The sequence below is a fragment of the Bubalus kerabau genome, chromosome 4 (assembly GCF_029407905.1).
Source record: "Bubalus kerabau isolate K-KA32 ecotype Philippines breed swamp buffalo chromosome 4, PCC_UOA_SB_1v2, whole genome shotgun sequence".
Classification (NCBI taxonomy): Eukaryota; Metazoa; Chordata; class Mammalia; order Artiodactyla; family Bovidae; genus Bubalus; species Bubalus kerabau.
Genome location: NC_073627.1, coordinates 142671105 through 142687170, shown reverse-complemented (window position 1 = coordinate 142687170; position 16066 = coordinate 142671105). Strand labels below are relative to the sequence as shown.

Sequence of the window (16066 nt, the reverse complement as noted above, 5' to 3'; positions counted from 1 at the left end):
TGATGCTGAAAATTCAATAACGTATGTATGAGCTAAAGGTACAAATACTCAGCTAACAGTGGTATGATGCTTAGATACGAGGGGATGAGGCAGAAATATACTAATTTTCCTAATGATCCTAAAAGATCCTGTGTAAAGCAATGGTCTTGAAACTAATATACATGCGACCCTGGAGATAATATAAAATATCACGTCAGTTCTTTCCAGCTTCCCTTTTCAGGATTGCCCTTCACAAGAAATGCATATTTCCCAAACATCCCAAGTATTTCTATGGTGCTTTGCCTAGTGGGGATGAAACATCAGAAGTGCAAAACAAAGAGAAATTTACAAATAGAGATGTTTTTCCTTCCTCATAAATAATTTTGTTAAAAGCATAGAGTGATTTTTTTAAGAGTATTTTGCTATTGGTGGAGTATAATACACTCAGTTATGTATAGATTGGGGCTGCTGGAATTACATCTGCACTAAAACAAACTCAGTAATTCCATCTCTGAATACTGTTGAGAAATGCTTCAACCCCAAGGGAGAATCACATTAAAGCAAAGCAGAAAGTATAGGAAATGTGTAATGATTCTTTATTTCATAGACATTATAAACTTATGGCAAGTCTTAATGCCTGATCTGAGAATTATTCATAGGCATGATGCTTGTCAAGGTGAGGTGTATCAACACATTTAGTTGAATTAAAAAGGGAAGCCATTTTTTTCTGATTAAGAAAATATACTTGCAAGATGTGGTGAAATCCAAAATATACCCATTTTTCCCAATCCTGTATACTGGATAGAACAAAGTACCTAGTGAGTAATTAGCATAATCAAAAGTATCTCATATATCTTGAACAGTCTTTTAGGTATACTCATTACAGAGAGTGGGAAGCAAATACATAACTTGAAGAAACAGGTAAGAGAGGCTTGCATACATCAGGAAGCTTCCAATTCTTTGCTTTTGACAAAAATGGAGATTCTAATTGAATTACTAGCTTCCAGATCATTAAAAAAGATTAACAATTGGGAGAGTAGATTAATTTCCTATACAGAAGAACCTGAAATGACTTAAACAGATATCCCAGCCTCCTGGGGATATAATTCCCCACTCCTTAGTGTGGGCTGCACCTTTAACTTCCTTTATACAGAACAGAAAGTAGGAAATGAGGAATTTTACAGTGGAGAAATACTAAAAACAAGTCTCAGCCAGGTGATGAATGTTACCATCAAGAGTGATAAGTCATGCTGATAGTATGTACCCTTGATATGACAGGAGGAAAATGTACTTTACCTTAATTTCTCCCAACACTCATAACTCCAGTATAATAAGCAGAAAAAAGCATCAAACAAAATCCCAATTGGGGGACATTCTATAAAACACCCTTCAAAATTGTCAAGGTCATCAAAACCAAGGAAAAGTTGAAGAAACTGTTGCAGTTGTCTAAGAAGAAACATCTATTAAATGTAATGTGCTATCTATAATGTGTAGGATCTTAGAGCAGAAAAAATGACATTAGGTAAAAATTAAGGAAACATGAAAGAATATGGACTTTGATCAATCATAATGTACTACTACAAGTTCACTAATTGTAATACATGAGCCAAACTAATGTTAGATGTTAGTAACAAAGAAAACTGGCAGGTGTGGGGAACATGGGTACTATCTGTACTTCATAATTTTTCTGATAGTCTAAAATCATTATAAGTTTTTAAAAGTTATTTTAAAAGAAACACACTGATGATAAAACTAAAATAAGAATACCCAGTCAACCTTCTGGGATAGTTATAATAAGAAACATGGAAAATAACAAGTGCTAGCAAAGATCTGGAGAAATTTGAATTCTCACACACTGCTGGTGGGAATGCACTAAAAATTTAGTGCAGGCATGTTGGAAAACATGGCAGTTCCTTGAAAAGTTAAACACTGAATTATGACCCCACAATTCCATTTCCAGGAATAACTCCAAAGAAATGAAAACATATGTGCACATAACAACTTGCACACAACGTTCACAGTAGCATTATTTATAATAGCCAATGAGTGGAAACAACTGAAATGTCCTATCAACTGATGAATGGATAAAAAAAAAGTGTAAAGACTACGACTTTTCAGCAAAAAGTAGTAAGTGTCCTAGAATACAGAAGCAACCAATTCAAACACAGAAGTCATGAAATCTAAAGCAGCAGGGTGGAACTCAGATAATGCAAGAGGAAGAAGAACTAAGAGTAGAATAATTCTTCCAAAGTGAACAGAGATGAGCAACATATGGATTATTAGTCCATAAATACAACTCTTCAAAATGATGCATGCATGCTACATAAAGCTCTAGCATAAAACAAAGCAATCATATATAGAAAGGATTCTTTTGTACTTGTTAAAAGATTATATCCAATGTTAAGAGCCACCTAGAAACCAGATTATTCCTTATGTAATTCCTTACCTGACATTTTGAGTAGGATTCCACCTTTCAGAGGGCAGTTCTCCACTCTGTGGGTCATCTACAGGTGGATGAAGAATTGAAATGCATACATCTCCATTCTACAAGACATAAATAACACATTCAGTAAATACTCAAAAGTATGATATAAAAAAACAGTTCTGCTGAAATTTCTTTTATTCCTAGAAAACATGTTTTCTTACCGCTGGGAAGTAAACTCCTTTTTATTCATGTTTAGATCCAATGATAAAGAAGAATTAAGCATTTTTATATTACAAATATTCATTTTGACCAATCTCCAAAATACTTTTCTTACTTTTGCCTAAAACTGCCTGGAGACAGCATATATGACAAACCTACAGCAAACACCATTCTCACTGGTGAAGAACTAAAAGCATTTCTTCTAAGATCAGGAACAAGACAAGAATGTTCACTCTTTGCCACTATTATTCAACACAGTTTTGGAAGCCCGAGCCACAGCAATTAGAAAAAATAAATAAATAAAAGGAATCCAAATTGGAAAAGAAGAAGTAAAATTGTCACTGTTTGCAAATCACATGATACTCTACATAGAAAATCCTAAAGATGCCACCAGAAAACTACTAGAGCTAATCAATGAATTTGGTAAAGTTGCAGGATATAAAATTAATGCACAGAAATCTCTTGTATTCCTATAACACTAATAATGAAAGATCAGAAAGAGAAATTAAGAAAACAATTCCGTTTACCATCGCAACAAAAAAGAATAAAATAACTAGAAATAAACCTACCTAAGGAGGCAAAAGACCTGTACTCAGAAAACAAGAAGACACTGATGAAAGAAATCAAAGACAACACAAACAGATGGAAAGATATACCATGTTCTTGGATAGAAAGAATCAATACTGAGAAAATGATTATACTACCCTAAAACAATTTACAAATTCAATGTAATCCCTATCAAATTACCAATGGCATTTTTCACAGAATTAAAACAAAAACTTTACAATTTGTATGGAAACAAAATAGATCCCAAATAGTCAAAGCAATTTTGAGAAAGAAAAGCGAAGTTGGAGGAATCAGGCTCCCTGATTTCAGACTATACTACAAGGTTACAGTAATCAAGACAGTATGGTACTGGCACAAAAATAGACCTATAGATCAATGAATAGGAGAGAAAGCCCAGAGATAAACCCATGTACCTATGGTCAGGGTCACGTAATCTATGACAAAGGAGATAAGAATATATAACAAAGACAGTCTTTTCGGTAAATGCCCCTGGAAAAACCAGATAGCTACATGTAAAAGAATGTAATTAGAACACTAACACCATTCACAAAAATAAACTCAAAACGGATTATAGACCTAAATGTAAGATGGTACACTATAAAACTCTTAAAGGAAAACATAGGAAGAACACTCTTTGATACAAATCACAGGAAGATTTTTTTGTATCCACTCCCTAGAATAATGAAACAAAAACTAAACAAATCTAATTGAACTTAAAAGCTTTCACAGAGCAAAGGAAACCATAAACAAGATGAAAAGACAACCTTGAGAATGGGAGAAAATATATGCAAACAAAGCAACTGACAAGGGATTACTCCAAAATATACAAACAGCTCATGTAGCTCAGTATCAAAAGAAAACCAAACCCTAAACAACCCAATCAAAAAATGGGCAGAAGACCTAAATAGACATTTCTCTCAAAAAGACATACAAATGGCCAAGAGGCACATGAAAAGATGCTCAACATCACTAATTATTAGAGAAATTCAGATCAAAACTGCAATGAGGTATCACTTCACACCAGTCAGAACAACCATCATCAAAAAATCTACAAATAATAAATGCTAAAAAGGGTGTGGAGAAAAAGGGAACACTTTGGCACAATTGGTGGGAATCTAAATTGATACAGCCACTATAGAGAACAGTATGGAGGGTCCTTAAAAAAACTGAAAATAGAACTACCATACGACCCAGCAACCCCACTACTGGGCAAATACCCTGAGAACACCATAATTCAAAAAGACACAGGCACCCCAATGTTCACTGCAGCACACTATTTACAATAGTCACAACATGCAAGCAAACTAGATGTCCATCAACAGATAAATGGATTTAAAAAGATGTGGTGTGTGTATATATATATATATATATATAAGTGGCTCAGTGGTAAAGAATCCACTTGTCAATGTAGGAAACACCGGTTTGATCCCTGGATCGGGAAAGGGAAATGGCAACCCACTCCAGTATTCTTGCCTGAAAAACCCCATGGACAGAGGAATCTGGTGGGTCCATGAGGTCGCAAGAGTTAGACATGACTTAGTGACTAAACACCACCACCATATACACACACACACACACACACACACACACACACACACACACAATGGAATATTATTTGGTCATAAAAAAAGAATGAAACTGGGTCATTTGTAGAGATGTGGATGGATTTAGAGATTGTCACAAAGAATGAAGTCAGAGAAAAATACCACATATTAATGCATATATGTGGAATGTAGAAAAATTGTACATATTTGCAGGGCAGGAACAGAGACAGATGAAGAAAATGGATGTGTGAACATGGGTGGGGGAAGGGAGGAATGAATTGAGAGATTGGAACTGACATAGATACCCTACCATGTGTAAAATAGATCACTAGTGGGAACCTGCTGTAATAGTGCAGGAAGCTTAGCCGGGTGCTCTATGGCGACCTAGATGGGTGGGATGGGGGTAGAGGGTGTGGAAAAAGGAAGGGAGGTCCAAGAGGGAGGGAATATATGTTTATATATAGCTGATTCACTTCATTGTGCAGCAGAAATTAACACAATATTGTGAAGCAAATATACCCCAATTTTTTAAAAAAAGAAAATCTGCCTATAACCTGTCTACAGAGAAGCTATAATCATCACCTTTAATATCAATGACTGGCTTCAATAAGTATGGTTTATATAAACTGATACATGCCTCCTAACAATTATATATAACTCCCTTGGTATATGGATAGAAGAACTCACCACTATGTATAATATTCTGGTTCATAAATTTAAATTATAGGATCTAATTCACAAGTGCTAAGTTAAAACACACATGGACTCTCTCATATGCAATAGAGACTGTTAACAGAAAAGACTGAGAAAGATGTAGTAGCCTATTGGTTTAAAATAAAAGATTCAAATGTTTAAAAAGAGAGATATAATCATATAAAGTAAAATAAATCTTATAAATAAACCCAAATTTACATACATGCACACACACACCAAGATAACAGAACATTTTAAAAAGGAGAATAAAATTTCAATAACATCAATGTCAAATACTATATTCCAAAACTTTGTATTAATGTTAGTAACATGAAAAAGTTAAAAAAAAAACAACACTATAGAAACGAGGAGAGAGAAACTAGACATATTTGGAGAGGACACCTAGGAGGTGCTTTGGAAGAAAAATGAAAGGCTTAAAGGTTGAAGAAGCTTTCAATAATGATTTCAATTTTAATAACCTAAAGGAAATTTAGACATGAGATTGCCTGAAAAAATAAATCAACATTAGAAATATGTTTGGGTAGTTATATTTATTTTGTACTATTACACCAATTACCACAAAATTGGCTGAAAATAACACCAATTTATTATTTTACAGTCTTGTAGGTCTAAGCTTGACACTGCTCTCCACAGGGTTAAAGTCAACTGTGTGGGTAGCAACACATTCCTTACTGGAGGCTCCAGGAAAGAATCCCTTTCCTTGCCCTTTCTGGCTTCTAAAGGCCACCCACATTCTTTTGTTCTTGGCCCTCTTCCTCTAATCCTCAAAAGGAAGCAATGCTGCATTTTTGGAGCCTTTCTTCTAAAGTCACATCTCCTTCTCACTCTGATTTTCTTCCTACCCTACCTCTTCCACTTTAAGGCTGCTGCTGCTGCTAAGTCACTTCAGACGTGTCCGACTCTGTGTGACCCCATAGACGGCAGCCCACCAGGCTCCCCCGTCCCTGGGATTCTCCAGGCAAGAACATTGGAGTGGGTTGCCATTTCCTTCTCCAATGCATGAAAGTGAAAAGTGAAAGTGAAGTCGCTCAGTCGTGTCCGACTGCAGCCTACCAGGCTCCTCCGTCCATGAGATTTGCCAGGCAAGAGTACTGGAGTGGGGTGCCATTGTCTTCTCCGCCACTTTAAGGCAGTGGTCCCCAACTTTTTTGACATGTGGGACTGGTTTGGCGGAAGACAATTTTCCATGACCAGGGGTGGGGAAACTTCCCTGGTGGTTCCAACGGTAAAGCGTCTGCCTACAATGCAGGAAACCCGGGTTCAATCCCTGGGTGGGGAAGATCTCCTGGAGAAGGGAATAGCAACCCACACCAGTATTCTTGCCGCCACCCTCCCCCTCAAAAAAAGGGGTTCAAAGAAATATTTAGGCTTCCCTGGTGGCTCAGATGGTAAAGTGTCTCCCTACAATGCAAGAGACCTGGGTTCAATCCCTGGGTTGGGAAGATCTCCTGGAGAACGAAATGGCAACCCACTCCAGTATTCTTGCCTGGAAAATCCCATGGGCAGAGGATCCTGGCAGGCTAAAGTCCATGGGGTTGCAAAGAGTCGGACATGACTGAATGACTTCAATTTCAAAGGGGTGGGGGTGAAGGGTGATTTTGGAATGACTCGACCACAGTAGGCTTTGCACTCCTATGAGAATCTAATGCTTGAGCAATAATGTGAGCAATGGGGAACAGCTGTAAATACAGATGAAGCTTGGCTTGCTTGCCCATCACGTGGGGGCTTGCTCACCCACCTCCTGCTCTGTGGCCTGGTTCCTAAAAGGCCCAGGGATTGGGGACCCCTACTTTAATGGAACTTGTGATTACACTGGGACCACCTAGATTATCCAGAATAATCTCAGTTCAAGGTCACCTGATAAGCAAGCCTAAGTCTTCTTAACATGTGAAGGTGCATATCACAGATTTCAGGGATTACAATGCAGACATCTCTGTGGGAGCATTATTCTACCTACCACAGGAGTGAAGAACACAGTTTGAATGAAAAATAGAACAGAGGAATATGTTACTTTGTTCACAGTTTAGTGTGTGTGTTAAGTAAAATTTCTGAGTAGTGAAATGATATAAACAGATATGTACATAGAAATGACATATCAAAAGATGAGCATCTCTGGAGGAGGGCATGGTAACTCACTCCAGTATTCTTGCCTGAAAAATCTCATGGACAGAGGAGCCTGGAGGGCTACAGTCCATGGGGTCGCAAGAGTCGGACACAACTCAGTGACTAAACAACAGCAGCAATTTTACAACCACCCTAAAAGAGCAACAGCAGGATGGACAGTTCCAGCAAAAGTCTCATCATCAGTGAATTCAATGAAGACGTCAGCAGTTGTGTTTGTCTTTTGAGCCCAGATCACTGGAAGAGAGCAATCAGTTTCACCTGCTGGATTTAACTTGGAATAAAAATATGGTTAAGAATAAAGAAAATGCCCTTGTTTCCATTAAAAAATAAAAGATGGGTATCTCAACTGATTCAGGCAAAGCACTTGACAAGACCCAACACTTACTCATAATAAAAACACTCAGAAAACCATACTTCCCAGCTATCTTAAAACTGTAAAAAGGAGTTATATTAAGAAGATAAATTTAAGAAAACAAAAAACCAACCCACAGCTAACATCCTCAATGGTGAAAACTTTCCTAAGATTAGAAATAAGACAAAGGGCACCCACTTTTACCACTGCTATTTACAATGCACTGGAAGTAGTAGCCAGAGCAAGTAAGAAAAATTCTGAAAGTGTACAAATTGAAAAGGAAGAAGTAAATCCATTTCTATTGTAAAAGTCAAAGAAAATTCCAAAGAACTCACAAGAAAACTACTAGAGATAATCAATTCAACAAAGTTGCAGGATACAAGATCAACACTCAAATCAGTTCATTTTGGGATTTTTGAAATTCCAGTGGTGGCATCTCTGGAGGAGGGCGTGGCAACCCACTCCAGTACTCTTGCCTGAAAAATCCCATGGACAAAGGTTAGGCCTCTGCACTTTCACTGCCCAGGACCCGGGTTCAATCCCTGGTAAGGGAACTAAGATCTCACAAGCCTTGTAGCATGGCAAAAATAAATAAAACAAAAAATTTTAAATCAGTTTCATTTTTATACACTGGTGATGAACAATCTAAAAAACAAGTTAAGCAAAAAATTCCATTTACAATGGCCTCTAAAAGAATAAAATATCTAGCAATAAATCTAACCAGGGAGGTGAAAGTCCTGTACAAAGAAAATTACAAAACACTACTCAAAGAAATTAAAGACGACCTTAAAAAAAAAAGAAAAACAGTCTATATTCATGGGTAGGAAGACAATGTTGGCAATATTCCCCAGTATGATCTACAGATTCAATCCAATCCCAATCAAAACCCTAGCTTCCCTTTTTGTAGAAACTGACAAACTGCCCATAAAATTTATAAGGAAATTTAAGGGACTCACAAAAGCCAAAACAATCTTGGAAAATAATAATAAAGTTGAAGGATTCATACTTCCTGAGTTCAAAACTTACTATAGAGCTACAGAGAATAAGACAGTTTAGGATTGGCATGACAGATATATAGATCAAGGCAACAGAAATGAGAGTCTACACAGATTCATACAACATGGCCAATTGATTTCTGATAAGATGGTAAGCTCATCCAATGGGGAAAGAACAGTCTCTTTAGCAAATGATGCTGGGACTGGATTTCCAAAAGAATGAAGTTGAACTCCTACCTCATACCATATACAAAATTAACTCAAAATGGAACAAAGATCCAAGAGCCTAAATCATAAAGTCTTTTTATAAAAGTGTGTCTGTTTCTGTCTATGTGTGTGTTTAAAATCTTCATGACTTTGGATTTAGCAATGGACTTTTAGGTATGACACCCAAAGCATACATAAACAAGATAAACTAGATCTCTCCATCAAAATTAAGCACTTTTGTGCAAAGGACATTATCAAAGAAAATGGGAAAAAAAACAATCGATACATATGAGAGGAAATATTTGCAAGTTATGAGGAGGTGACAAGGGTTTGATCCCCAGGCCGGGAAAATTCCACATGCTGTGAAGCAACTAAGCCCATAAACCGCAACTACTGAGCCCGTGCACTAGAGCCTGCAAGCCACAACTACTGAAGCTCGAGAAGCCACTCCAGTCAGGAGCCTGAGCATCACAACAAAAAGTAGCCACTGCCTGTTGCAACTAGAGAAAGCCTATGTGCAACAACAAAGACCCACCACGGCCAAAAATAAATATATCTTAAAAAAAAAAAAAAAAAAAGGAGGGGGGAAGGAGAAGTTCTAAGCTTTGAGAAAGGCAGTTCTGAGAAGTAAAATGAATAATAAATACAAAGACCAGTGAGATTTTGAGTTGCCATAGCTGTGAAGTTCATACTGAAGAGTTTGTGTACAAAAACTTCATTTGAATACATGATTTGTGAAGCAAATGGGCTTCACTGGTTATCTACTTCTGAACACACACAACACATGTAACCAGGCAAACTGTTATTGAGATCACTCAACATACTACATAAAGTAAAAAGGAGTCAACTGTGCAGCATGGTCATTGATGACAAGTTCATATTAAATTTCTTTTGTTCTCCAAGTTTCCCCTTGGTATTTATAAATTTCAAAAATGTGGCAATGATAAAAGAAATGTTGCAATTGATAACACAGCAGTTTATTTATAAATTTGGGGGCTACAGTAATATCTGTGAATGTATTTAACAAAACTGTACCAAAGCTCTAGTTTTTAAAAACTTGATAAACTATTTTCTACCAAAAATAGTCCTTACGATATTTTTAATGCTCACAAAGTTGATACATAAAAAACTCATCAATTCATATATTTTAGCATTTGAGTAGGCTTTTGCTTTAGTATTGTTTTGTTGCTGTTGATATTGTTGTCACTATTCCATTTCAACCCCAGTTCTATTAAAAATAATTCTGTAGTAAACAATTTGGTGACTAGAACAATTTGACAATGAGGTCTGTTGTGTTTCTAGGTGACAACACAGATAGATGAGTAGAGAGCAATCTCCAAGAATATACCATCCCTTTGGCTAAGAACCATGAGCCCTAATGTCTAAAATCACAAATACATACTTGGGTCCCCAAGTTCAATTCTGATACCTTTCCAGAATGTAGCAAAGTAAATTAACGAATGTGAGGAAAGTCTCTTGTGACTCATTTGATTACATCAAATTTAATACTTAACTATCCTAACACTTGTTTACAAACAACTTATACGGCATGGTAAACAACTGCATATTCGTAAGATATGCATATATTATTTTACTGCTAAAATTTTTATGAATATGAAAAATATTTCTAAAAATAATGATCCAATGCTAAATCTTAAAGAGACAGAACTAGACTGCCTACCTGCTGCTGCTGCTGCTAAGTCGCTTCAGTCGTGTCCGACTCTGTGTGACCCCATAGACGGCGGCCCACCAGGCTCCCCTGTCCCTGGGATTCTCCAGGCAAGAATACTGGAGTGGGTTACCATTTCCTTCTCCAATGCATGAAAGTGAAAAATGAAAGTGAAGTCGCTCAGTCAGGTCCGACTCTTAGCGACCCCATAGACTGCAGCTTACCAAGCTCCTCCATCCATGGGATTTTCTAGGCAAGAGTACTGGAGTGGGGTGCTATTGCCTTCTCCAGATTGCCTACCTAAGTGGTGAAAAAGCAATGGAAAGGGGACTATATCTACCTACACTTTCTTCTGAAAAAGCTTTGGTTCCTTTATCATGCTTTTTTTTCTTTTTTGACAAAAGTTTGAGAATTAGATAAATGAGATGGAAACAGGCAAGTGTATGGCTCTAACATGAATGCATTCTCAGTGGCAAGACAAGGTGTATATTTGTTACATAGAACAGTATGACACATTCAATGTTGTTTTCATTTCTCTTTTATTATCTAAAACCTATATATACCACCTAGTTTTGAAGGCAAGAATTTCTTATTATTAAAATGGAGACAGATACAAAAATATTTCAGTATTAACTGAACTCAGTTTTAACTTATGAAACAGTGAGTGAAATGTTTCTATAGTCTCTCTCCTACAACAGGATAACTTTGTTATACAGAATGGTAAAACACATTCAATGTTGTTTGTATTATGGTTATGTCAAATACTAAAGATACTAAAGAAAACAATATTCTAGGAGCTTATTTCTGGAAATGCTACAATCTATCACCTTTTGAGCACTCTTTGTCCTGTTTTAAGAAAAGAAAAATGAAGATAATGACTTACAGAAAAAAGCAGATTGTGAAAAACAATAATGCTGCTCCAAGGTGTTCTTTATATAGACTGAGATCCAAAATTCAGCACTATAGAATAAATAAAGGCCTTATAGCTCTATATCTGGAGCACAGGAGCTTGCCAATATACACGTGACCAAAAAAAAACCCCCAAAACTATATTACTAAAGTTGCAAATTTTAAAAAACAAATTTAATGCTTGGGCCTCAGCTACAACTTCAGAGCCCTACTGTAATGAAACAGACTACAGAATGGTAAAGGAGTAAACTCAAAGGATTTATCAGTGGGCCTTGACATATACCCCAAGAAACATAAGGAATCATTTCAGGATCCTTAAAACTTAGCACAAAGCTAAGTACATTTCATCAAAAAAGCTAGAAATTGTTTTCCCAGGCATGTGCACTTGTCCAACAGAAGACCCTAACCTTGAATTTATTTCAGAAGAGATTCAACTGGTATGCAGCAATTCCTTAAAGGAGACCAGTACAAATGATTCCCACTCCCTTCGCCCACAAGCTGAATCTCTGATCAAAGTGATAAATCGTGAAGCTAGAGTCTGTGAAGCTAGGGAACAGGTACACAAATAAATTTGTATAACTTTACTAAATTTTAAAAAATGTAAATGCTAACACATAGGAATTATAATCTTAACAATGAGCAGCAAAGGTTTAAAGTCTCAATCTTAAATTAACCGTAATATGGAACAGTGTGTGCTCAGTCATGTCCAGCTCTTTGCAACCCCATGGACAGTAGACCGGCAGGTTCCTCTGTCCATGGAATTCTCCAGGCAGGAATACTGGAGTGGATTGCCATTTCCTACTGCAGGGGAACTTCCCAACCCAGAGATCGAACTTGTGGCTCCTGAGTCCCCTGTCCTGGCAGGAGGATTCTTTACCACTGAGACACCTGGAAAGCCCCAACCATAATATACACTGGTATAATAAAAGCCACAAATAGTTCTTTGTTGCCACAGTATACTGAGCTATGGAGGTATTTTAAAGGACAGTATCAAAAAATCAAATCTTCAAAGAAATTCATGATAGACATCTCTTACCTCATAAATGTTGGGGTGCCACATTTTGGTCAAGAATCTGAAGGTAGGTGGTGAATATGGGTAGTCAATAGGAAATTTAATATGCGCCTAAAAAGAAAAAAAAATGAAATGCTAATAAGTAAGACTACAGGTTACTTATCTGCCTAACAATTCACCCTAATATACTCCAATGAAACTGAACATCTTTCTACACCATAAACTCTGGAGATTAAAATAGTTCATATATATTTTGTTAGCCCCAATGCTAGGGTTATTAGCATGTTTTTACAACTATCTCCTTAAATATTTACAAAAATTTGTGTTAAATTGCCAATGCTCAACAGTTATATAATTTTTAATTGAATAAACATGAATGAAAAAGTTTAATATGTGTCACATTAATGGCTGCATTTTATATTAATAATTAATATGACCTATGGTATAATATAGAACATAGATAATTTCTTTTACTTAACACCATTTAACTACCACCAAGGAGTAACAAATGCTATTATTTTGATACGGCTCTTCCAGGAGTTTTTCATGCTCAAGTATGCTTATCTCTTTACAAAGCTTATTTTCAATTATTGTGTTTATACTGTTTCTTTCCATCTGTATTATATCATAATTATATCAATTATTGTGTTTATACTGTTTCTTTCCATCTGTATGTACATACATACATACATCTGTACATATCATTATGATTGTTAGTATTTGCAAGATGTTTCCATCATATGGATATATAGATGAACCATTTTAAAAAACCTATTTCCTTATTTTGGAACATATTGGTGGTTTTGCACTCTTTTGCTATTGTAAATACAGTCACAGTGAATGTCCTCAGTAGAATCCCACATTTCAAATATGAGTAAATCCAAACAAAGTCTCATCTAACCGTACCAGTAAAAGGGAATGAGGACGGGAATGAAAGGACAAGCTGAGAGTAAAGCTGAGGACAGCAGTGAAAATGGCAGTTAGGATGCTCAAAACTTCTGTCTTCAATAAAAGCAATGAGAAAAATAGCAAAAATTGTAAGAATCAACTTCTTCAAAATCTAGAAAATCATGTGAGGCTTGTAGCAATTCAGGGAGGATCTATTCAAGGAAAATAGCTGAACTGGTTTTCATAGTAAACTCTGTGGTATTTTAACTTGCTCTAGTTAAAAGATCTCCAGAAGATCGTCCCAACCCAGGGATCAAACCCAGGTCTCCTACATTGCAGGTGCATTCTTTACCATCTGAGCCACCAGGGACTCAGCAGGTCAAACAGACTAAACAACTATTTTAATAGGAAAGGGTGGGATATGAAATGTCTGTATGGCTCTGAAAATCTCTGACCAATTTCTAACTAGAAGATCAGGCCAATGTATAGGGCCATGAATATGCCTCAGCTATGCACATGCCTTCAACTAGCATCTCTGGTGAACCTGAGATCTGCACGAGCAGGAAGTGAGGGCTAGACTGAATTTGCAACTACCTAGCTGAGTGTTAAAGGCATGCCCCCAAAAAATGCACACAGAGCTCCTCTAAAATGCCCAAGGAGGTCTGTTGATTCCAGGAATATAATTGCATTTTATTTAATAAGGGAAACTTCTGCCCAATCACTGGGTGACCACTAAGCTAACCAAGTGAAGACTTTACTGGCCACACACAACCAAGAACACAGACATTTCAGAATTAGGTCAGAAAAGTCATTACGTAAGGAAGCAACTACAACAAACAACAACAACCAAAATCCTGTTGCCACAATATATTATTTAAGCATCCAGTTTTCAACAAAATATTACAAAACATGAAAAGAAAGTTATGGCACATACAAAGGGTAAAAACAGCAACCAACAGAAACTGGAAGGTCAAAATATTTTATTTATTAGAAAAAGACTTTAAATCAGCTGTATTAAATATATTCCAAAGATTAAAAGAAACCGTGGCTAAAGAAATAAGGAAATGTATATGGAAAATCTTTCAGCATATCAGCATGAAGAAACTGTAAAAAACAAGCAAAAAAAAAGCTTTGGAGGAAAAGAACCAAATATAAACCACAAAGTGCAAAATACAGTAACTGAAAGTTTAAAAATCTGCTAGATAGGCTGAACAGCAGATTTGATGAAACAGAAAAAAGAATCAGTGAAACTGAAGCAAGCTGTGTTTAGATTAACCAGTCTGAGTTAAGAGAAATAAAAAGCAACTAACAGAGACCTATGGGACACCAGCTTATCAATATATACATATTAAGAGTCTCAGAAGAGGAAACAAAAGAGGCAAAAAGAGCATTTAATGAAATAATGGCCAAAAATTTGCCACATTTGATTAAAACAATGACTCTAACAATCAAAAGCTCAACAAACTCCCAAGAGAAAAACTCAGAGATACACATCTATCTATCTATATATCATAATCAAACTGTTTAAAACTAAAGAATGAATCTTAAAAGCAGCAAGAAAGAAACGATCCATCAAACAGAAATCCCTTGACAGACGCTATCTCACCAGAAACTAGGAAGCCAGACAGCAGTGGAATAACATTCAAAGCACAAAGAACAAAATCTGTCAATTGAGAATTCTATATCTGGCAAAACTATTCCTCAAAACTCAAACAGGCAAATTAAAACATTCCTAGGTAAACAAAAACTGAGAACTAGCAGATGATGACTAGCAGACGTCATCTGCAAGAAATACTAAAGGGAGTCCTTTAGGCTGAAAGGAAAGGACACTGACTACTATGTGAAACAAGATGAAGAAAGAGCACAAATAAATATATAGTACAAGTACAGGACAGATACAGAAGATATAATAAATGTTCCTTTTGTTTATAACTTTTTCCTCCCAATTTAAAAAACAGGGCTTCCCTGGTGGCTCAGTGGTAAAGAATCTGCCTGCCAATGCAGGAGACATGAGTTTGATCCCTGATCTGAGAAGATCCCACACAGCATGAAGAAATTAAGTCTATATGCCACAACTATTGAGCCTGTGCTCTAGAGCCTGGGAGCTACAACTACTTAGCCCACTGGCCACAACTATTGAAGGCAACATGCCCTAGAGCCTGTGCTCCACAACAAGAGAAGACACTGCAATGCACATAGCAACTAGAGAGTAGTCCCCACTCCCCACAACAGAGAAAATCCCAATGTGATTTGGATGTGAAGAGCCATCAAAGCCAAAAATAAATAAATTAAATTAAAAAAATACATAGCATAATAATTATAAATCTACTAAAGAACACAAAGAAGTAATTTGTATACCAATAAATAATTGAACTGTATAGTTATATGATGTTGATTATAGAAAATAACTCCAAAACTTCAACACCCCTTCATGACTTATTACCCAACGAACTAGAAATACA

The 16066-nt window shown here is 36.4% G+C and overlaps 1 protein-coding gene across 2 annotated transcripts in view; it reads right to left on the bottom strand.

Annotated features, from left to right (window-relative positions):
* The window catches only part of UBE2R2 (ubiquitin conjugating enzyme E2 R2), a 93792-nt gene that overhangs the window by 14289 nt on the left and 63437 nt on the right, over window positions 1–16066 (bottom strand). For both annotated transcript variants that reach the window (XM_055578838.1, XM_055578839.1), the window contains exons 2-3: window positions 12741–12827; window positions 2426–2523 (exon numbers count right to left, since the gene is read on the bottom strand). In XM_055578838.1, coding sequence (XP_055434813.1) covers window positions 2426–2523; window positions 12741–12827 — 185 coding nt within the window. The remainder of the gene's footprint in view (window positions 1–2425; window positions 2524–12740; window positions 12828–16066) is intronic.